Source organism: Cyprinodon tularosa, unplaced genomic scaffold (genome assembly GCF_016077235.1).
Source record: "Cyprinodon tularosa strain WSP-4 unplaced genomic scaffold, ASM1607723v1 ctg189, whole genome shotgun sequence".
Lineage (NCBI taxonomy): Eukaryota > Metazoa > Chordata > Actinopteri > Cyprinodontiformes > Cyprinodontidae > Cyprinodon > Cyprinodon tularosa.
The window spans coordinates 3283739-3306849 of NW_024038669.1; the positions used below are offsets into that span (position 1 = coordinate 3283739).

At 39.7% G+C, this 23111-nt stretch overlaps 1 protein-coding gene across 1 annotated transcript in view; it reads left to right on the top strand.

Moving 5' to 3' along the window:
* spegb (striated muscle enriched protein kinase b) overlaps positions 1-23111 on the top strand; it is a 69722-nt gene that overhangs the window by 44912 nt on the left and 1699 nt on the right. The window contains exons 18-38 of the mRNA XM_038282931.1: positions 1870-2042; positions 2532-2644; positions 8308-8476; positions 8598-8691; positions 10391-10591; positions 10698-10755; positions 11827-11904; positions 12040-12212; positions 12299-12325; positions 12423-12575; positions 13575-13617; positions 13719-13787; positions 13870-16576; positions 16674-16823; positions 19187-19303; positions 19494-19661; positions 19771-19893; positions 20194-20358; positions 20441-21212; positions 21323-21562; positions 21647-21870. Of these exons, the coding sequence (XP_038138859.1) occupies positions 1870-2042; positions 2532-2644; positions 8308-8476; positions 8598-8691; positions 10391-10591; positions 10698-10755; positions 11827-11904; positions 12040-12212; positions 12299-12325; positions 12423-12575; positions 13575-13617; positions 13719-13787; positions 13870-16576; positions 16674-16823; positions 19187-19303; positions 19494-19661; positions 19771-19893; positions 20194-20358; positions 20441-21212; positions 21323-21562; positions 21647-21870 (6017 nt within the window). The remainder of the gene's footprint in view (positions 1-1869; positions 2043-2531; positions 2645-8307; positions 8477-8597; positions 8692-10390; positions 10592-10697; positions 10756-11826; positions 11905-12039; positions 12213-12298; positions 12326-12422; positions 12576-13574; positions 13618-13718; positions 13788-13869; positions 16577-16673; positions 16824-19186; positions 19304-19493; positions 19662-19770; positions 19894-20193; positions 20359-20440; positions 21213-21322; positions 21563-21646; positions 21871-23111) is intronic.

A 23111-nucleotide genomic window follows, 5' to 3' on the forward strand; every position in this document is an offset into this window, starting at 1 on the left:
GATAACGACAACCAGCAAATCTAATGCTGGTTGCAGTTGCAAACTCATAAGCAATTATTTCTGCAGTTGTTTTGGCCACATAGGAGCAATTGATTTAATGGCAGATAATGGGGAGAGGGTGTCTGTGCATGTTAATATATATGGAGTGGTAGGAGTAAGAATATTAGAATGATATAAGCTGGAAAGAGGAAGCAAGGATGGTTGATGCAATCGGATGCAAAGAGTTTAAAAATTCAAAATCATAAAAACCTCACAATTTTATTCACACAGTGTTGAATTTGAATACTGTTGTGTGTTTATAAAACATCAAAAATTAGGTGACTGACTGCAGAAAAACCATGATCCTTTAATTTTTTATCTGGTAATGATTAATGATGATTGGCCTATTTTGGTTTACAGTATTTAGGTTGAGCCAGGAGTTGGTGAAAATAAGGTCCAGTTGCTTAAAGTAAAAGTCATGTCGCTTCAGAGCAGTGGCACCACCAGGGGCTAGTCAGGGGTGGCCACCTTGTGCAATTCCCTGGGTATCCCACTGGCCACCCCACTCACCAGTGTAAATTGTAGTAGCATCAGTTTAGCATTTCATCCCATTATGCACAGCCAGTGACATAACATTAAAAATCACACAATAAACCAAGATATCAGTAGGTGTTTCCTTAAGTCTTTATGATTTCTACAGGCAGGTTTAACACAATAGTAGATTAAAACCCTGAAATTATGGATTTTAGTTTCAGTGTGCCACCCCAAGATTTTTATTGGCCCCATCTGGCCACCTCTATGAAGCATTTCTGGATTTTTTCTGGACTTTTTATGCCTTGCCATTAAACATCAGTAAAAAAGGAATGCCAAATTATTATTTAAGACAAGTCATAAAGGCAAACTCCCTTTTGTCAAATTTTATGCATTTTCTATTTTTCTAATCCTTCTTCTCTTTAAGATTTTTGTTTTTTGCCTTGTAGCTTTAAGGTTATGTGTTTGACTGACAACTAACTAATGTTAAATCATTATACTAGACTGAATAGATGATTACAAATGATAACAGATGAATACTGCTACAACTTCATGGCTTAGCACCTTAACTTTGCTTTACAGCCACTCCCATACTGCCCTTAGCTCAAACTATTTCCTCATTTAAAAAAATAAAAGTTTTCATCTGTTAATCACTGCACTCACATTCTTCTTTGATCACCCATGGCACTAACCTGACTCCGCCAGATGGATTTGCTCCGCATATCCATCTGGAAACCTTCCGTTGAAGCAATTTTTGGGAAGGGGCAAAAATACTGGTTAGCTGATTGGCCTATGTTGGTGATAGACAGGCCAAATAAACCAATCAGATCAACGAAGCATATGACGTACTAACAGAGCGACGACGAAAACACAACCACAAGCCAGGCTACTCTTGCCGAAACCAGTCGGGAGAAGAGCAAAAACATCTTTTCCTCTGAGAAAAGCCTCCAGAGCAGTGTTTTGCTCTTCTTTCAGTGAAGAAATACTCTGTAATTCCGATAAAAATTGCTCGATAGCCACGCTAACGCTAGTTTCATCGGCTGAAGCCGCCATGTTCTTTAGACTGAACTGTCTTGCTTCTCGTTGCGTCACACCTCAACCCGCCTCAAAGCCAATGCTGATTGGACGTTTGTTTGGTGAACGGCTCCAAATTTTCTTTAACGGAGAGTCTCCAGACTGATTAGCGAGTGAAACCTTGAAAGCTCGCGAGATCAGGATGGTCTCACGAGGCTACCGTAGCACAGCCACCAATTGCTCTGCATTTTTGTTTTGAAAAACGATGCCTTTTGTTGACTTGTAAACATACCTGTGAAGTTTATTCTGCCAGCTCCACCCTGATTAAAACAATCTTGACTACAGGAAAGGTGTAACTCTGGCAAACAAGCCTGGCATGTATGAGATGGGGATGCCAGATGACGACCAGCATACACTCAAGCTGCTGAAAGTTAAGAGTTTGGACGTTGGTGAGATGAGCTTTGTGGCCACCAATGAGTTTGGAAGTGACAGCTGCAGCTTCAGGCTGGAGACGGCTGGTAGGAAAATAATTTCTCTGGGTGGCTCTAGAGCTCTCTGTGCCCTCCGGTGTTCTGTCAGATGAGCATACCCAGTCAGACCAGCATACCCATAGTCATAATGTGTTTATCCCTTTAGTTTATCCCCGTTATCCCTTCAGTTTTGTACAAAAAATATGCTTTAAACTACCTAGGTAGTTTATAGGCGTGTATCCCTTTAGTCATGTACAAAAAAACTATTTAATTACTTATTATTTTGTGTTTTTTTAAGCCAATGGCGATCTCACTTTAAATTGTTTTTTTTGGACATAACTAACGGTATATTCGCACATTGAGTAAGTTTAAAGTGTATTTTTTGGTACAAAACTAAAGGAATAAACGCAAATCTGATGTCTTGCTCATATGTATTGACTATGGGTATACTGGTCTGATGGGGTATTCTGATCTGACAGAACACCGGCCATCTGCATGATTCATAAGCCTGTGTTGGATGCTAAACTCTGTCCACAGCTCCACCAACATTTGAGACAATCATGGAAGACCTGGACGTTTGCACTGGGGAGACTCCTCGCTTTGCTGTGGTTGTGGAGGGTAAACCTGTCCCTGACATCCTCTGGTTTAAGGTTTGGACCTAATTTCATGTACTAAATTAACTTATAGAGAATACATTGCACCTCAATACAAGAACCTTAATCGTGGCTGAAATTGGTTTGCAACAGTATCATGGTTTTGGTTTTTTTGGTTGACGATTTATAATCATTTATGGATCTATACTAAAAGCTAAAAGAAAGTTAAGACAAACAAAAGCTTCAGCTTGTAAAGTATTTGAAAGTTATTTAAAGCTCACTCAGAAAGATTCCAAATTATGAGCAGTCTTGAATAAGAAGGGATGCCATTGTAAAGTAGATTAAGAAAACATTAAATAAACCCCAAAAGCTTTCATTTTATAATGAATGAGAATATTTTGGAAGGTCTAATTTCCTGTTTTTATGACAATCAAGCTAAAGATTTGCGTAAAAAAATATTTAATTCAATTAGGTAGATCTGTACCTTATATTATTATGGACAAACATAGAGTTTGACATTCATAATAGAACACTGTGAAAAGTAAACAAGATTACTGGAAAAGTGGCTGAGAACAAATCTTGAAGATATCTTTGCCACTCACAGCATCCTACACAGCCGTCGGTTTCCTCTGTAAAGATGTGTACAAAAGTCTTAAAATAAAGGGTTTTTATGGAGATTTTGCTGCAGTTCTCCAACTGCGGGATGTTTTTACCTCCATACCATCCTCCTCACTGCGTGGTGAAGATAAACCTCACATACAGCTTAGCTCCTCACGGTTTTACAAGGTGTTATCTTTTCTTTTCCTGACTTACTTAAACCTCGTGTGCTTTTGTCTTTCCCAATTTTATAACTAGCTAAGATAAGCTAGCTTTTATGTTTAAGTGCTACAAGTCATGAATTTCAAAAGTGCTAAATACTCTAAGCTCAGGTATATAACTGAAATGTGTTTTAGTTGAATTATACGTTAAAGGGGCTGTCATGTGGAGCTAAATCAGAGACATCTTGCATTGACATCGAATGTGAGATTTGGCATTGAAAATTTAAACACTGAAAAGATAAACATAGAAATTTTGAGTATTCAAAGATTGAAAAGTCAAACATTAAATATAAAAAAAATCCATTGATACAGTCATTTTTAGCTGCAGCATTTTTTTCAAAGAGAGATGATTCAGTGTCACTGAGTTCCTTCAGCTACGATGTAACTACAAGCTGGGACTGTTTTTGTGTTGGGGGGTGGGGCTAAGCTAAATTGTTATTATCGTTTGGCTGTATGATTTTTTGCCCTTTTCGGGGCCGATTCGCTAGTCGCAGGGGATATAGAGGGATTCCCACTCAGGAATCGTAAAGTCAGAAGAAAATCAAACACGTTTGAAATGAAGTCGGCCGTCGTAAGGTGGTCGTGGACAAATTACTCAGTGGGCAAACAAGGATTCTTCTTCTTCTTCTTCTCAGATGAAAACACAGAAGCATGGCGGGGGGGTGCGAGTGAAATGAAGTTCTTTCTGTAAAATTGAGAGACCATAGTAGCCACGTTTGCTCAGCCATGCTCTGTCCAAATACGTCGCTACCTTTTCTTTTTAGGGCTTTCAGCACAAAATTGCACAAATTGCCAAGGCAGCGCAGTTCACTCTAGATTCATATTTGAAACTACTCGTTTCGGACTCGCTACTCGTTTGGCTTCCGGATAGACGAGTCCCACTAGCGCCATCTCACTGCGGAGCTGAGTCCGAAATGGTTTTTAGACGTACTGTGTGAGTAGGTAGATTGCATCAGAGCGTCAGGCCGAAGTGTGAGAACACAGATCGTGAGCTGTAGTTGTGTGCAACGATAAAAAAAAATCGTACAGTGTATGCTCGGCTTTAAGCAACAATTAATCCAGTAAGTTTAGATTTAAATTAAGCTACGTGATGACATATATTTCAAGACAAGAACAGGAACTCTATTGAGCTCACAATAGCTGTGGTGCTAAATCAGTAAAGGACGCCTGAAGGAGCCTTCAGTTTAGCCCCTCTGACACAAAAATAGTGCCAGTTTAGAGACATTGTAGCTGAAGGAACTCTGCAGTGACTTTGAAACCATCTCTAATAAAATAAATAAATAAATCTGCAGGATTTTTATTTTTTATTTTTAGTGTTTGCTTTTTTAGTGTGTGAGTTTTTAATGTTTGTACTAATCATTTTTTCATTTACATCATTTGAAATATCAGTGTGTAGCTTTTTACTGTTTAAATTTTTTTTATGCCAAATCTCACATTCGATGCAAGTGCAAGCTGTCACTGATCTAGCTCCATACTGTCAGATGTAACATGAAATGTTGCACTGTGTTTCTTTTTTTATTTCACTGCGGCCCAAACCCACCAAGATGAGGGCCCTTAGGAGCCATACTATGTTTTTTGAAATTGAAAATGGTAAATAATTACAACTTAAATTACTTTTCTTTTTATCTGCTATCAACACATTAAACAATCTGTAGAATTTGCCAGCCTGTTGCCAGTACTAATACTAATGCATTAAACTTCTTATCTGCTTTTGTTTGGCTTTAGTCTGAGATAGGTTGTTACGTCCACCAGGCTTCTTTGGTGGGGCTTAAAGGAGACCACACAAGGATTTTCTTTAAAGTGAAAATTTAATTTATTAAATTATACTAAAGAAACAAAAACCTGAAAAAGGGATAAATAAAATGTGGAAATGGAAAATGCAAAACCAATAACTAAACAGAAATAAGCAAATGCAAACAAACCTAACAAAACCCAACCATAGGATACAAACCAAACCAAACCAAATGGGGTTCTGAGGAGGTAAGAGGGAGAAGCCTCCTCTCAGCTGCTTGCAGGACAGCTTTTAAAGCAGACAAGCACCAATTAGGGCAAAATAGAACACCTGCAGAAGGCCTGCATTCAGAACCCTGCAAGGAAAGGGGAGAAAACCACTGCAGCATACAGGTGCTGGTCATAAAATTAGAATATCATGAAAAAGTAGATTGATTTCAGTAATTCCATTTAAAAAGTGAAACTTGTATATTATATTCATACATTACATACAAACTCATATATTTCAGATGTTTATTTGGTTAATTTTGATGATTACAAATGACAACAAATGAAAATCTCAAATTCATCATATCAGAAAATTAGAATATTACTGAAGACCAATGAAAACAAAGGATTTATAGAAATGTTGGCCAACTGAAAAGTATGAACATGAAAAGTATGAGCATGTACAGCACTCAGTATTTAGTTGGGCCTCCTTTGGCCTGTATTACTGCAGCAATGCGGCGTGGCATGGAGTCGATCAGTCTGTGGCACTGCTCAGGTGTTATGATAGCCCAGGTTGCTCTAATAGTGGATTTTAGCTCTTCTGAATTGTTGGGTCTGGTGTATTGCATCTTCTTCTTCACAATACCCCATAGATTTTCTATGGGGTTAAGGTCAGGAGAGTTTGCTGGCCAATTAAGAACAGGGATACCATGGTCCTTCAACCAGGTACTGGTAGCTTTGGCACTGTGTGCAGGTGCCAAGTCCTGTTGGAAAATGAAATCTGCATCTCCAAAAAGTTGGTCAGCTGCAGGAAGCATGAAGTGCTCTAAAACTTCCTGGTATGTGGCTGCGTTGACCCTGGACCTCAGAAAACACAATGGACCAACACCAGCAGATGACATGGCACCCCAAACCATCACTGACTGTGGAAACTTTACACTGGACTTCAAGCAACGTGGATGAAGTGCCTCTCTTCTTTTCCTCCAGACTCTGGGACCTTGATTTCCAAAGGAAATGCAAAATTTACTTTCATCAGAGAACATGACTTTGGACCACTCACCAGCAGTCCAGTCCTGTTTCTCTTTAGCCCAGGCAAGACGCTTCTGACGCTGTCTGTGGTTCAAGAGTGGCTTGACACAAGGAATGCGACAGCAGAAACCCATGTCTTTCATACGTCTGTGTGTGGTGGTTCTTGAAGCACTCACTCCAGCTGCAGTCCACTCTTTGTGAATCTCCCCCACATTTTTGAATGGGTTTTGTTTCACAATCCTCTCCAGGGTGCGGTTATCTCTCTTGCTTGTACACTTTTTTCGACCACATCTTTTCCTTCCCTTCGCCTCTCTATTAATGTGCTTGGACACTGAGCTCTGTGAACAGCCAGCCTCTTTAGCGATGACCTTTTGTGTCTTGCCCTCCTTGTGCAAGGTGTCGATGGTCGTCTTTTGGACAACTGTCAAGTCAGCAGTCTTCCCCATGATTGTGTAGCCTATAGAACTAGACTGAAAGACCATTTAAAGGCTTTTGCAGGTGGTTTGAGTTAATTAGCTGATTAGAGTGTGGCACCAGGGGCCATCAATTTTGAACCTTTTCACAATATTCTAATTTTCTGATATGATGAATTTGAGATTTTCATTTGTTGTCATTTGTAATCATCAAAATTAAACAAAATAAACATCTGAAATATATGAGTTTGTATGTAATGTATGAATATAATATACAAGTTTCACTTTTTAAATGGAATTACTGAAATCAATCTACTTTTTCATGATATTCTAATTTTATGACCAGCACCTGTAGGTAATGCCTAGAGAAGCAGTTGGCTGGACCGGCAAGTTGCAGGCTTAAGAGGGCAGATGAATGGCGAAAAAGCTGGTGACAGGCTGTACTTGCTTATGGAAGGCTTTAGACAGATGATAGCTATAGTAAATAGGCTGGTGGCAAAGCAAGTGGGCAGAAAATGACGGAATAGACTGCAAAATATTGAAATCTAAACAAGTAATTTTTTCTTAAAATATGTGTTTTTTTTCTTGAACTGAGGATTTAAGATCGACACTTTGCCAATGGAACAAGACAGTTTACATTTAAAGTAGGACAAAAACTATTGTATTGTCTCATTTCAAGTGCATATTATCTAATGGTCTTATTTCAAGAGTAAAAATACTAATTCCATTGGCAAATCATCTTATTTACCTCCTCAAATTAAGGGTAAATACACTTAATTCAAGAAATTTGTATTCATTTCTAGAAGGTTTTTGCAGTGTGGCTGAATAGGCTGATGGCTGGTTTGAACAGGTTAATGACTGCCTTAGGAAATCCAGGTTGAGACCAGATTCAGTTGATGAGGATCCACTTATATCAAGACAAGCACAGGGAGCCCAGCTGTGGACACAAACACTTGAGCAAAACCTTTTGTAGGCAAGGAGACAATCTGTTGGAGACTGACAAAGAGACAGATAGGCAGGATGACAGCTGGGAGGAATGAAGGGTCCCAGAAAAGACAGTTAACAGAGTGGGGCAGAGGTATCAAGCTGTATGACACTGAGGAGGAATTATTTTGAAAAATTCATCATTTTAATTGAATAGTTGTGGTAATTTATCTTTATGAAGAAAATGTCACATTAAACTCTTACAAAAAGTGGCCAGGTCGATTTGCTGGAGGCCCAAACTTGTGTTATTCTGGGACCATACTCCATTTCTGCAGAAAATATTATTTAAGGTCAACAAATGGCCCCAAGACAACACTTTATAAACCTGTTTGTGAAATGTTTAGCAGATTATACTGCCACAATAAAAGATAAAGCTTTGCCTTATTAAAATGATATAGCCGAGATTTATTGTTGACAGCATTATCTGAATTTAATATATAGCAAAACTTATATTGATAACTAAGTATATAAGCTTACGAAAGTACTTGTATAACAAATTACTTAGGATTTAGTTAAAAATAAGTACTTTTCATTTCAGGGGGACACCCTGCTGTCAGAGAGCAGTCACTACACCTTTGTCTATGATGATAATGAATGCTCCCTGGTGGTCCTAAATGCTCATCCTGAAGACTCTGGGGTGTACACCTGCACCGCCCGAAACCTGGCAGGATCTGTGTCCTGTAAAGCTGAGCTCACTGTTCATGAGGGTAACGTCCGAAACATGAAACAATTTTAAAAAACGGCTTACAGCAGTCAGCAGTGTTACTTTCAGTTAACTGAAAATTATTTACTGGGATTTTTTTATTTTTTTTCTGTTGGACTGTGCAGCTAAGAGGGAGGAATCCATGGATGATGAAGGGAGTTACATGCGGAAGATGCACAGATTGACTGATTATTATGACATCTTTAAGGAAATTGGAAGGTAAAGAGAGCTATTTAAACCATACAGGTGCTGGTCATAAAATTAGAATATCATGAAAAAGTAGATTGATTTCAGTAATTCCATTTAAAAAGTGAAACTTGTATATTATATTCATACATTACATACAAACTCATATATTTCAGATGTTTATTTTGTTTAATTTTGATGATTACAAATGACAACAAATGAAAATCTCAAATTCATCATATCAGAAAATTAGAATATTACTGAAGACCAATAAAAACAAAGGATTTATAGAAATGTTGGCCAACTGAAAAGTATGAACATGAAAAGTATGAGCATGTACAGCACTCAGTATTTAGTTGGGCCTCCTTTGGCCTGTATTACTGCAGCAATGCGGCGTGGCATGGAGTCGATCAGTCTGTGGCACTGCTCAGGTGTTATGATAGCCCAGGTTGCTCTAATAGTGGCTTTTAGCTCTTCTGAATTGTTGGGTCTGGTGTATTGCATCTTCTTCTTCACAATACCCCATAGATTTTCTATGGGGTTAAGGTCAGGAGAGTTTGCTGGCCAATTAAGAACAGGGATACCATGGTCCTTCAACCAGGTACTGGTAGCTTTGGCACTGTGTGCAGGTGCCAAGTCCTGTTGGAAAATGAAATCTGCATCTCCAAAAAGTTGGTCAGCTGCAGGAAGCATGAAGTGCTCTAAAACTTCCTGGTATGTGGCTGCGTTGACCCTGGACCTCAGAAAACACAATGGACCAACACCAGCAGATGACATGGCACCCCAAACCATCACTGACTGTGGAAACTTTACACTGGACTTCAAGCAACGTGGATGAAGTGCCTCTCTTCTTTTCCTCCAGACTCTGGGACCTTGATTTCCAAAGGAAATGCAAAATTTACTTTCATCAGAGAACATGACTTTGGACCACTCACCAGCAGTCCAGTCCTGTTTCTCTTTAGACGCTTCTGACGCTGTCTGTGGTTCAAGAGTGGCTTGACACAAGGAATGCGACAGCAGAAACCCATGTCTTTCATACGTCTGTGTGTGGTGGTTCTTGAAGCACTCACTCCAGCTGCAGTCCACTCTTTGTGAATCTCCCCCACATTTTTGAATGGGTTTTGTTTCACAATCCTCTCCAGGGTGCGGTTATCTCTCTTGCTTGTACACTTTTTTCGACCACATCTTTTCTTTCCCTTCGCCTCTCTATTAATGTGCTTGGACACTGAGCTCTGTGAACAGCCAGCCTCTTTAGCGATGACCTTTTGTGTCTTGCCCTCCTTGTGCAAGGTGTCGATGGTCGTCTTTTGGACAACTGTCAAGTCAGCAGTCTTCCCCATGATTGTGTAGCCTATAGAACTAGACTGAAAGACCATTTAAAGGCTTTTGCAGATGGTTTGAGTTAATTAGCTGATTAGAGTGTGGCACCAGGGGCCATCAATTTTGAACCTTTTCACAATATTCTAATTTTCTGATATGATGAATTTGAGATTTTCATTTGTTGTCATTTGTAATCATCAAAATTAAACAAAATAAACATCTGAAATATATGAGTTTGTATGTAATGTATGAATATAATATACAAGTTTCACTTTTTAAATGGAATTACTGAAATCAATCTACTTTTTCATGATATTCTAATTTTATGACCAGCACCTGTATGTCTGTATTTGGGATAGTCATTTTAAAGTGTAGCTGGAGACACATTCTCTGCTGCTTTCTTTACCCACAGGGGTGCATTTTCCTACATCAAACGAGTGAAGGAAAAGGCAACCAAAGCAGAGTACGCTGCAAAATTCATCTCCAGTCGAGCCAAGAAGAAAGACTCTGCTCTGAGAGAAATGAGACTGCTGTCCAAGCTGGACCATGAGAGGGTTCTTTATTTCCATGATGCGTTTGAGAAGAAGAACACGGTCATCATCATCACAGCGATGTATCCTTACTAAAAAGCCAAAATACACTAAACTCAAAACTTATTTAACATGAGTTAGGTCTACAGTCTGAAAAAGGGCAGTGATAGCCTTAATTCATGTTTAAAGATGCCAGGAGGAGCTTCTGGACAGATTCATCAGAAAATCTACAATTCTGGAGTCTGACGTAAGTCCTGGGCTGGTTATTATACAGCAAATATTCACTATACTAGTTACTTTATGGGTTTTAAAAAGCTTGTTAACCAGAGATTCAGTTTTTGTCCGTTTGATCCACAGCTTGCTGCTAGTTCTGTTAAATTGCAGCAATGAAAAATGAAGTCTGATTTTGAAAGACCAGCAGCGCTGTTTGCAAGACGCAGTTCACACTAAATAAGTATCTCCTTAAAGGTGCCAGTGATAGAAACAATAAAAAGTAACCTCAGGAGAATAACACATTGTAGAGCTGATCTTCCTCAAGTGAACAATCACAACAGATTTAAATCCTCTTTTTTCATTTAGACTTAAATGCTTATTATGAAGAAGAGGATTTCATTAGATGGGGCTTCATTTGGAGACATTATAAGATATTCAGGACATTTACTTTTGGATGGGAGTTACAGTAAGATCAGAGTCCATATTCAATATATGGTAAGCTTCCCTCCATCTCTGGTATTTGTGTCAATTCAAGCTAAATATCCAGACTTATTTACTCTCAAGTCAGACAAAACTTTTCTTTTTAATACTGAAAGGATGCTGAAGCTAGCTCTCAAGGAAAAAACCAAAACTAGAAAGAGAAAATAAGCTCTTTTCAACTCTTAATGAATCAAGGCGCCAAATTTATTTTCCAAATCAATGTTCTTTGACTTTGACTCTCAATTCCTTTTTTCTTGGTGCAAATTTTTTTCTTTCTTTGTCTTTGGTTTACGTCTTCTGTTGAGTTCCAGACATACCAAACATGGCATATGGTTACCTGCATACTTACTATTTATAGAAATAAGTATGTTTCATCAATGTGTTTTTGTAGAATGGGTGTATTTGATTGTAAGTTTTCCACATGGAGGCCTTGGTTTGTAAGTTGCACAGCCACATGCCGCCTACAGAAGTAGGTTTTTAATCAGACACAGGAGCAGCAGCGGGTTGCAGACCAAAGAGGAGCAGAGCAAGAAGCAGGGCGACCCTCTCTCTCTGGCCAATGCACCCACCACCCCCACCCGGCAAGATAATTATGTAATGAATTGCTGCTTTTTCTGCTCAACAGGTGCGATCATGCATTCGACAGATACTGGAGGGCTTAGACTACCTTCATCATCTGAACATCATTCACCTTGATATAAAGGTAGATTCTGTTGATATTTGTCTTTTCCTCTGTTTCAAGTTGTCATAAAATATCATCAATAATTTCACAGATTTCTTTCATAGATTAATACTTCTTTCAGAGTATCATCATTTTGTTGGTTTATTTTATTTCTAGCCTGATAACATCCTCATGGCAGATCTCCAAAGTGATCAGATCCGTTTATGTGATTTTGGAAACGCTCTGGAGGTCACGCCTGATGAGGCTCAGTATTGCAAATATGGCACACCCGAATTTGTCGCTCCAGAAATCGTCAACCAAACACCTGTTTCAAAAGCTACTGACATATGGTAGAGGCTCTTACTTGTTAAACATTTCATAATAAATCCTTAATGTTCTTAAAAAAAACTCACTTTAGGTTATTTTTTTTTTTTAGGCCTATAGGTGTTATAACCTACCTGTGGTAAGTAAATCCTAAATCAGGCTTAATTTTCAGCATTCTTTCTCATATGCAACACCCGGATTTTCAAATGACTTTTGTTAACTTCCTTTATTATCAGCTTGACAGGAATCTCCCCGTTTGCCGGGGAGAGCGACCGCAGCTCTTTGCTGAACATCAGGAACTATAACGTGGCTTTTGAGGAGAACATGTTTGCTGATCTTTGTCGAGAGGCTAAAGGCTTCATCATCAAGCTGTTGGTAACAGACAGACTGTGAGTAACGCTATTTAGTCTCAAAGCGTATATGGTGCATTCCTGAATCACTTTTCTGAACTGAGAAAATTGATAAAGATGATGAATTTGTGTTGCATAATAAAAAAATAATCTTGAACATTGGAACTTGATTTTGTTGGTAAATGGTGGAAATGTTGGAAAATTAAGTAGCATATATGATATGTATATGCACATCAGATGAATTGAAATAAATGTATTTGATCAAATTCAACATTGAATAAAAAAGTTTCAAACAGATAATACGGATTGATAATAAAAAAACACAATGAGATTATTATAAATGACATGAAAAATTATTTTAATATCCGAAATCATTAAAAATGTATTATTTATCTCTTTCCAGCTGGATGTTTAGCTAAATCTGTATACAATTCTGTAACAATTTTAATACTTTTTTTTTTTGAGAAACTGCATAGTTGTGTTTTATAAGAAGTGGTTCATAGCTTTTAGTAAAATATCAACTTCTAAAACTACAGTTCAAAAAACAACATGATGGTTTTACTTATGAATGTAGACCTGATACACATAAAAAAGTTTTGGTTTATATGCTTAGGGATACAGTTTGATATGGTTTGAGTTCGAGCTAACTGAGAGTCGGTCGGGATGAATACACCCGACAGGGTTTTCTGTAGGAGGGGTTGTGTAGCTCTGAGCCAGAAAGACCCCATGTCTATTTTAGTCGCGCTACGCAGCAATTCAGCATTTTCATGGGCCTGACAGGAAGTGACGGTTAAATAAATCGCATCCGCTTTGGCAGAAAACACAAAATTAATCCAAGTTGAATACTTTTTTTAGTTTTCCATGGTTCAGAGTCCTGTAATTTTTTTTCTGTAATCCATCTTTTGCGGAACACAATAATACTATCTCTACAAACAAAGATGAAGAAACTTAAACATAATCTAATTAGGCTCAGAAAAAGAATTTAAGTTAGCAAGAAAACTCAACAATTGTACTTTACTTTGCATGATTTGTTTTTAGGAGACCAGATACACAGGAATGTCTCAGACACCCATGGTTCAAGGTAAGCACAAGTACATAATCTGTATTTAAGCTCCAGATGACTGTATAAGGCCTTAGCCATTCCTAGATATTTACTGTAAAATGTAATGTTGTGACGTACAGATACTAAGCAAGGGGAACACCATCAGTACAGAGGGCCTGAAGAAGTTTGCTTCTCGTCGAAAATGGCAGGTGAGGGAGGTATTTCTTTGTTATAATGCATTTCCTGCACAAAATGTTTTGATGTTCTAACGCTGTGTTGATTACTTTTTAGCGTTCTATTATCAGCTATAAATCAAAAATGGTCATGAGATCCATACCAGAGTTGTTGAATGATTCCTCGAACCACACCTCCATTGCAGTTCCAAGGCACCAGAAAGAGGGCTCGCCTCTGCCATCTTCATCCTCTGATTCAGATGAAGATATCGATGAACTTCCTTTTATTCCGATGCCACTTAACATGGACTTCTCTGGATCAAGAATGTCACTGAATGACATTCAGACCAATGAACAGGAAACAGGAAAGGAGAATAAAAAAAGTCAGTGGTCTGGATCACCTTCTGATAGCCAGCAGGCAATGGAGTTTTACTCTCAGGAGCAGGAAACATTAAGAAGTGAGGCAGGAGGGAAAGGCCATCTTCGAAAACGCTCTACTGAAGACAGTGACAAAGGTTTTTCAGAAGAGTCACCTGCTGAATTGATCCGGAAATCAGAACTATCAAGAAAACCCCTTAAAAGAGGATCAAGCATGGAGTCTGACAAGGTAGAAGGAGGCCGGAAAAGAGGAGAACTACGGCGTGGTGGTTCAGCTGATAGCGCTCTGCTGCTACGGATTACTCCAGAAGAAGGAGCTGCGGTAGAAAATGCTGAAGAAGGACGGAGAGTTTTAAAGAAAGCTGTCTCCATGGAACTACCAAGGAGGAGCACCAGCCCTGGAACTGCAAAGATGAGTCAAGAAGACTATGCTCTTAAATTGGAGCTAATGAGACAAAGACTGCTTCGTGGTGGTTCTGTAGACAACAAGATGAGTGGTCTGAGAGGACCTCTTTTGGAGACATTAGGGATGGGCGATGAAAAGCGAGCAACACCATCAGATCACTACTCTCGCAATGTTCGTCTTGGCCCACCTCCACTAACTAGAGCTGCATCGAGTGACTTTGCAAGGGACGAAGTTCCAAAAACTAAAGTTTTACGTAAAAGCACTTCTTTTAGTCAGGGCGATTCAGAACCCATACCTTTACATCGCAGATCAGGAGCACCTCTGGAGATCCCTGTTGCACAAATAGAAGAACGGCGGCTAAAAGAAGCTATTTCCATGTCAGCTCTGACAGAACAAACAAAGTTAGATTCACGTCCAGAGACTCCAAGAGAATCTTCTCCAAAACCACATACTCCAGAGCCTGCTATAACAGAAAAGCAATCCAAAGCAGAGAGTCAGTATTCCCTTATGGAAAAAGAGATCAGAACAGATGATAGCATTAGTGAAAAGATGGATGGACTGACTGCAGACATAAATTTTGATGAAAGGTCAAGCACAAGTGGATTCTCAGAGAAGGACATGAGTATTTCAGAGGAACCATTGATTGAAACAGAAAATGTGGGCCAGACAATTCCCACAACTCCTGATATGGTCCAAAGCTCTGGAGCAGAAGAGAAAGTGTTAGAGGAGAAAGAAGAACAAAGAAAGGTGCATGAAGAAAAGCAAGAATTTGCAAAAGAAGATGAAAAAAGACTTGACCACACAGCTGAGTTGTTTAAAGAAGATGTAGAAAAGACAAGTACCCCAAAAAAGTCTTCTGAGATGATCATAAGCACAAATTCCGTTATGATGAAACCAACAAAAAATATTAACCAGCCCCCAGTTGATGTCACTTCCACATATATAACACCCACACTTCCTGCCCGAGTTGTTCTTCCAGATGGAAGAATGTCAGCTTATGCCAGTATAATGCAGACCATCGTAGTGCCTACCCTTCAGCCTCTCAACCCATCACCCCTAGCCCCTTCTACTCCAATTGTTGTTCCAGCGACTACTTCAGCCTCAGCTACATCTCAGGCATCTTCACTACAGATCACATCATCCAGCTCACCTGGCTCACAGAAGCCAATCATGTCAACCACTGAGCACCCTGCAGTCTACTCTAGAGTAGCATCACCAGAAATGATCACCAAAGAACCTAGCCCACCAAAGTCCTTTACACAAACATCATCACAGCAAGAGCTCTCAGCTGGAGCTGACTTAGAAAATATGACCTCTGAAGAGGTCTTCGAGACCCGCTTTAAAAAACGCGAATCTTCCCTTTCAAGGGGTCTGAAATTTCTATCAAGATCAAAGAATGAAGATTCATTACCAACAATCCAAGCTACAACAGAGACATCCGAGGAGATATACAGACCTGGGCCAGTTGGTGCTCCATTACAGTTGGCCTCAAGGAGACTTGAAGAAAAGTCTAAATCGGTCCAGGATCTTCGTGAAGCTCAAAAAGATCAAGGCTTCATGAAAAGGCTCTCTATGCGCTTGAAGAGAACTCCGTCGACAGAGCGCACTGATGAATTATTGAAAGAAGATGATTCCACTGGTTCAAGACGTCGGCTCTCTTGGACTCTGGGCAGACGGGGTTCTCAGGAAAAGAAAGAGGTAGAGATGACAAAGATGGATGGAGAAAGTGATAAACCAGTGGAAGAAAGGGAAGTAAAGAAACCTAATGAATCACCAGTGTTGGCAATGCGGAGGAAGATTGAATCAACTGTGGCAGGGATTTCCACAAGAATTCGTAGTTACTCAGAAGAGAGACGGGCCTCAGAAGATAAGGAATCAAAAAGAACGCCAATTCTTTCAATGCTTCGTCGGTCAACATCAGAGAGTCGTGCTATGAAGACTGGTACTGTTCCTCAAAACCAGCTGTTGACTCAGGCCAGTAATGGGGCCTCATCAGAGTCACTTGACTCAATGTCGAGCCTAAAATCCGAAACATCAAAGGGTATGGGACACTTAGTTATCTTCTTGATTTATCATATTTGGTATAATTCAATCAAAGCTAATCTATCCTGTTCTTTTTGTAATTCTTTTATATAAAGGTATTGAGGTTGAGCGGAGATCAAGATGGGATAGATGGGGCTTGACAAGAGGGAGACGAGACAAAACAGTATCTCAGCCTGACATACCGACCGCAATCTCTCGAGACAATAGTTCCTTACGTTCACGCCAGTACTCCAAATTAGCTTCTGGTAAGATGTTGGTGCTGTGTCCTACTGTAGTTGTAAGTATTTATATAAAAAAAGAAAACTCATGGCTTAAAGATAAGTACAAAATAGAAACTTCCTTCTTTTTTTTTTTTTCCAAATGTCTATTTATTAAAATATTCGCTCCTAAAATCACATCCCCAAAGCACATACAAAGGGAAACGAAAACAAAAGATGTATAGGACAGCTGACAGTGGTTGTGATGGTTGATTCAAGATGTAACCCAATCAAAGCTAGCACCCTTTGTGCCGGCTTACATATATATATATATATATATATATATATATATATATATATATATATATATATATATATATATATATATATATATACACTATATTGCCAAAAGTATTTGCTCACCCATCCAAATTATTGGAATCAGGTGTTCCAATCACTTCCATGGCCACAGGTGTATAAATTCAAGCACCTAGGCATGCAGACTGTTTTTACAAACATTTGTGAAAGAATGGGTCGCTCTCAGGAGCTCAGTGAATTCCAGCGTGGAACTGTGATAGGATGCCACCTGTGCAACAAATCCAGTCGTGAAATTTCCTCGCTCCTAAATATTCCACAGTCAACTGTCAGCTGTATTATAAGAAAATGGAAGTGTTTGGGAACGACAGCAACTCAGCCACGAAGTGGTAGGCCACGTAAACTGACGGAGCGGGGTCAGCGGATGCTGACGCGCATAGTGCGAAGAGGTCGCCAACTTTCTGCAGAGTCAATCACTACAGACCTCCAAACTTCATGTGGCCTTCAGATTAGCTCAAGAACAGTGCGCAGAGAGCTTCATGGAATGGGTTTCCATGGTCGAGCAGCTGCATCCAAGCCATACATCACCAAGTGCAATGCAAAGCGTCGGATGCGGTGGTGTAAAGCACGCCGCCACTGGACTCTAGAGCAGTGGAGACGCGTTCTCTGGAGTGACGAATCGCGCTTCTCCATCTGGCAATCTGATGGACGGGTCTGGGTTTGGCGGTTGCCAGGAGAACGGTACTTGTCTGACTGCATTGTGCCAAGTGTAAAGTTTGGTGGAGAGGGGATTATGGTGTGAGGTTGTTTTTCAGGAGCTGGGCTTGGCCCCTTAGTTCCAGTGAAAGGAACTCTGAATGCTTCAGCATACCAAGACATTTTGGACAATTCCATGCTCCCAACTTTGTGGGAACAGTTTGGAGCTGGCCCCTTCCTCTTCCAACATGACTGTGCACCAGTGCACAAAGCAAGGTCCATAAAGACATGGATGACAGAGTCTGGTGTGGATGAACTTGACTGGCCTGCACAGAGTCCTGACCTCAACCCGATAGAACACCTTTGGGATGAATTAGAGCGGAGACTGAGAGCCAGGCCTTCTCGTCCAACATCAGTGTGCGACCTCACAAATGCGCTTCTGGAAGAATGGTCAAAAATTCCCATAAACACACTCCTAAACCTTGTGGACAGCCTTCCCAGAAGAGTTGAAGCTGTTCTAGCTGCAAAGGGTGGACCGACGTCATATTGAACCCTATGGATTAGGAACGGGATGTCACTTAAGCTCATATGTGAGTCAAGGCAGGTGAGCAAATACTTTTGGCAATATAGTGTATATATATATATACGATGCTAGATACCATATCAGGGAATTTGGTGTTCTGTTGGTTGGACAGTAGAGCATTCACCTTATTTAAAGGGTGCAAAATCCCAGATTTGACACTAATTGGTCCCTTAGCAAGACTCTAGCCCCCTGAATGAGTAATGCAAATAGCTTCTGTCTGTTCCCTAAGGTATGGTGATAAATCAAGAGGACAAATTTTCATAATTATGAAAAATTAAGAGATTTATAATACTTGGAGGACCACACTCAAAAATGTTGATGCAGCAGAGGAAGAACCATGTTTAAAGTACCATGTTCTTCTTACATGCCTTAGGGCAAAACAATTGATATTAGGGAGCAGGTTTGATGAACTGTCTTTAGATTTATTGTTGTTTGGATATTGCTATCTTAAGAGTAGGAGCTACTCTGATAACTGTGGAAAAACAAAACTGCACTCCATGTTTCTTTCTGATAATTAATATTCATCTTTTTAGGCAGTTTTGATCAATAGTTTTCCATGCGTTGCCATTGTCATCCAAATTCAGTGGGGCAAAGACATGCAAATAAATAGGGTTCATAATAAAAGGGGCTTCTAATAGTGTAATGGCTGTCATTAATGTCTTGAAAAGAGTGTATATATACTTCGCATGTCTGAAAACACATTAGTTTGTGTTAAAAGTCTTTTTTTGCTTTTAGATGGAAGTTTTAGTTTGGCTTCTAATAAAGGTAATTTTTCAATCAAGGTTGTGTTTAAATTTGGTCTTTCCTCCTGTACCAGATTTTCCTCCTGTGTTCCATATAAAGCTCAGAGATCATGTCCTTTTGGAGGGTGACCCAGTAACCCTCAGCTGTCTGCCAGCTGGAAGTCCCCACCCACACATTACCTGGTTAAAAGGTAAGGCTAAAAATGTCCACTAATAAACGATGACTTGACATTGTGATTATTTAAAAATCTATTCAAATGTATTCTATATAGCATTTTTAGAAACTCCCATTGAGGTCTTGTGTCCATGTAGACTTGTGTTGCAATGTAACAGATATTCTCATTTTGATATGTTTATACTCATGCACATTTTTTTTCTCAGACAAAAAGCCTTTAGAGATCGATGGAAGAATGAATATGATTTCCTGCCCCGATGGCCGACAGCTGCTGATGATCATGCAAACCACCAAAAAAGATGCTGGGGTGTATGAATGTGTTGCTACAAACCCCCTGGCCTCTGTATCCAGCTCTTGCACCATCTCCCTTGCTCGTAAGAACAATACATTTATTGGAATGCAAACCATTTTTATGAAATACCTCTATTCTAAATATGAACTAAAAATATTGATAATAATTAAATTATTATGTATGTTGTATAGGCCTGCCAAATCGTCCTGGGACCCCAGAGATTCCTCAGAAATATAACAACACTGCTTTGGTGGTGTGGCGACCCTCTGACACCATGGCCCCTTGCACATACTCTCTAGAGAGAAGAACAGAAGGTTTTATGGCTTACATAATCAACAGTTTAAAGCTTATTTTACCTTGATGAATTCAGCAAATCCATAGACAGAAAACCCTGTCAATGTGAATTTTATGTTAGGAAAATGTTGTAAGATTTACTCTTGCAGTTTACAGAGAAAAAACTATCTGAGAAGACTACACCTTCTTAGTGCTAAACTAAAATAATTTTTCTACAAATACTAGTAGTTAGCAACATTGTTACGTACAACTCTTTTTTCTAAAGAAAATGTTTGGTCTCTATTAAAGTTATCTTTATGGTTCATCTGGTATTTTCTTAGGTGACAGTAACTGGCTGATAGTGGCAACTGGAGTGGCAGATTGCTATTACAATGTCACGGACCTGCAAGCAGGGGCCTCCTTCAGGTTCAGGGTGGCTTGTGTCAACAAAGCTGGTCAGGGCCCCTACAGCAACCTGTCAGAGGTTGTGACTCTGGATACCACAGGTATGTTACTTCATCAGTGTATTGTAATGTATTTTTATGATATATAGGTTTCTGAGGTCCATCTTCCTATTATCTTTAGTAGAACCATCAAAAACCAGTGCTTCTGTAGTTGTTAAGACTGTTCCTGCCACAAGTCCTCCACCACCCATGGTGATGATGTCATCCATGAAAGTGCCTCCCATCAAACCAGCTCCCAGTAAATCCACAACTGTAACTTCAGTGTCAGCTCCCGTTTTGTCAGTGGCTAAGTCTCCATCTCCTGTAACCATCAAGCCAGTTGAGGTCAGTCCTGGACATACTGCAGGAACTGTGCCTACCAGCTCACCCTCTGCTGAACAAGCTCCAGTGCTCACAACAGTCGCCCAAGTCACATCACCAAAAGCAAAAACCTCGATCAGTATCAGCATGAGCAAACCCCAGGCAAAGCTTACATCTCCACCTGTGGTTCCACCCAAACCTCAGAGTCCTGTAGTTGGACCCCCCACCATGACCATCAAACCACCTTCTCCTGTTTCAACCGCTGCTTCTCAGATCGGGAAGCCTATTTCCTCTGTGCCACTGTATGTTCCAGCAGCAACAACTCGTTCCACCCCAACTTCTCAAGCTGCTTCTACTCCAACAACTACAGCACATTCAGTCACTTCTGTGACAATGTCCCCACCGGTTGTGATAGTGCAGAGCCTCACACCAGTTCTACAGAGAGGGGACAGCTTAAGTACCCCTACTGGGCGGATCACCCCATCCGGACGTCTCACACCTTCTGGACGCAGGACACCACTGGGAAAGCCAGTGGAGGGATCTTTACGCCAGGGGGTTCCACAGAAACCGTATACCTTTATGGATGAGAAAGCAAGGTAAGACCATGTCATGGTGTGTGAAACTATGCTGGCAAACGTTCACTGAACATTGTTGAACCATTTTAGTGCTGTCTTTCTGGTTCTTACAAGATTTATTTCTTCAACAGGGGTCGGTTTGGTGTGATACGGGAGTGTCGTGAAAATGCCACAGGCAACCTCTTCATGGCAAAGATTGTTCCTTATGAGGCAGACACCAAGCAGGCAGTGCTTCAGGAGTATGATATCCTTAAATCTCTTCATCATGACAGGATTATGGCTCTACACGAGGCCTATGTTACACCACGCTACCTGGTGCTCATTTCCGAGTACTGCAGTGGGAGGGAGTTGCTCTACAGCCTCATAGAAAGGTCAGTAACTAGCTCCATGTCAAATTTAGGGTAAAGTCTTTCTACCCAGAACGCTTTAATGAGCTGTATTTTTGTTATTCTCAGGTTCCGTTACTCTGAGGATGATGTGGTAACTTACATTGTGCAGATCCTTCAGGGTCTAGACTACCTACATGCTCGCCGCATCCTGCACCTTGATATCAAACCAGATAACATCATAGTGACGCACATGAACCTCGTCAAGATAATTGACTTTGGAAGTGCTCAAACGTACAACCCTCTTTTTCTTAAGCAGTTCAGCCCTCCAATTGGAACACTGGAATACATGTGTAAGTGTTTACTCAAAGTCTAGTCCATAGCTATGATTAGGAGAGAAACATGACTTTGCACTAAAAAAACAGGCCCAGCTTTATCATCTATAATCTAAGGTTACAGGTAAACAGGACTAGACTAAATGAAGCCACAATAACAAGAAATAGAACAGAGAATGTAAAGTTAGGGGTTAGACTGTGGAACACTATAGAATTGGAGAAATCAAATGAAAAGTGGTCCCTATGTTCTCCAGCATCCTAAGCCCATAGCAGCAGAAGTATAGCAATATCTCAGGTTAACCTGAGCCACTCTAACTATAAGCTTTATTAGACGGGAACATTTTAAGCCTAAACTTTAAACTTAAAAGTTTAAAGGTTTAAACTTTAAGGAGAGAAACATGACTGGCACTTAAAGACTAGAATTTTTTTTTATTTTATTTTATTTTTTTAATACACACCCTTACAGATGCTGGACATGTAAAATGATATATACGGTAGTTTCCATTTGTCAATTAATGAGGGATTGATCTGGTTTGTAATTTCTGGATTTGCACTTTGTTGTCTCCACCGCCATTAAGATAGCTTTAATTTTTACAACTTTCTTACCTTAGTAGACATTAAATCAAAACAAAAGGCATTTGCAGGGACATGTAATTTTTCCTTTTTCCCTTTCACGTGCGCAACACTGCTATCAAATATCTGTTAAAACTCTGCAGCTGGACTATACTCCTTTTAGCTAATACCCCGATTTGGAATCATGGACAAGAAAATATATAGACAGATGATTAAATCAAATTAAGATCTTTGAGACACATTTAAAAAACCTTGAGGTCTGTAATACAGGATAACCTTAAGAAGTTTGGCTTCTTTTAAACAAATGATGGTTTAAGAAAAGTATGTTTACAGGTGTGAGTATCTACTTAAATAACTATATAGGTGTTGTGTCTAAGAATATATTTAATTTAATTTTGTTATTTAGGAAGGACAGTGCATAATGAACCGTTATAATGTAAATATGCCAGATTGTACCACAACACTCATTTACATCCCTAGGCAGGTGACCAAGAAAATAACAATAGACAGAAAGACCAAGTGATATATATATGTATACATATATACATATATGAATACATAACATATTCGCAAGCATGCACGTACACACTCCCACATACACACAGAGAAATTGTCATTGTGAGGACAGCATACTCCACAGGTTTGGTTTTCCTTCACCTGATCTCTCAGTTGTGATTTGAATATGT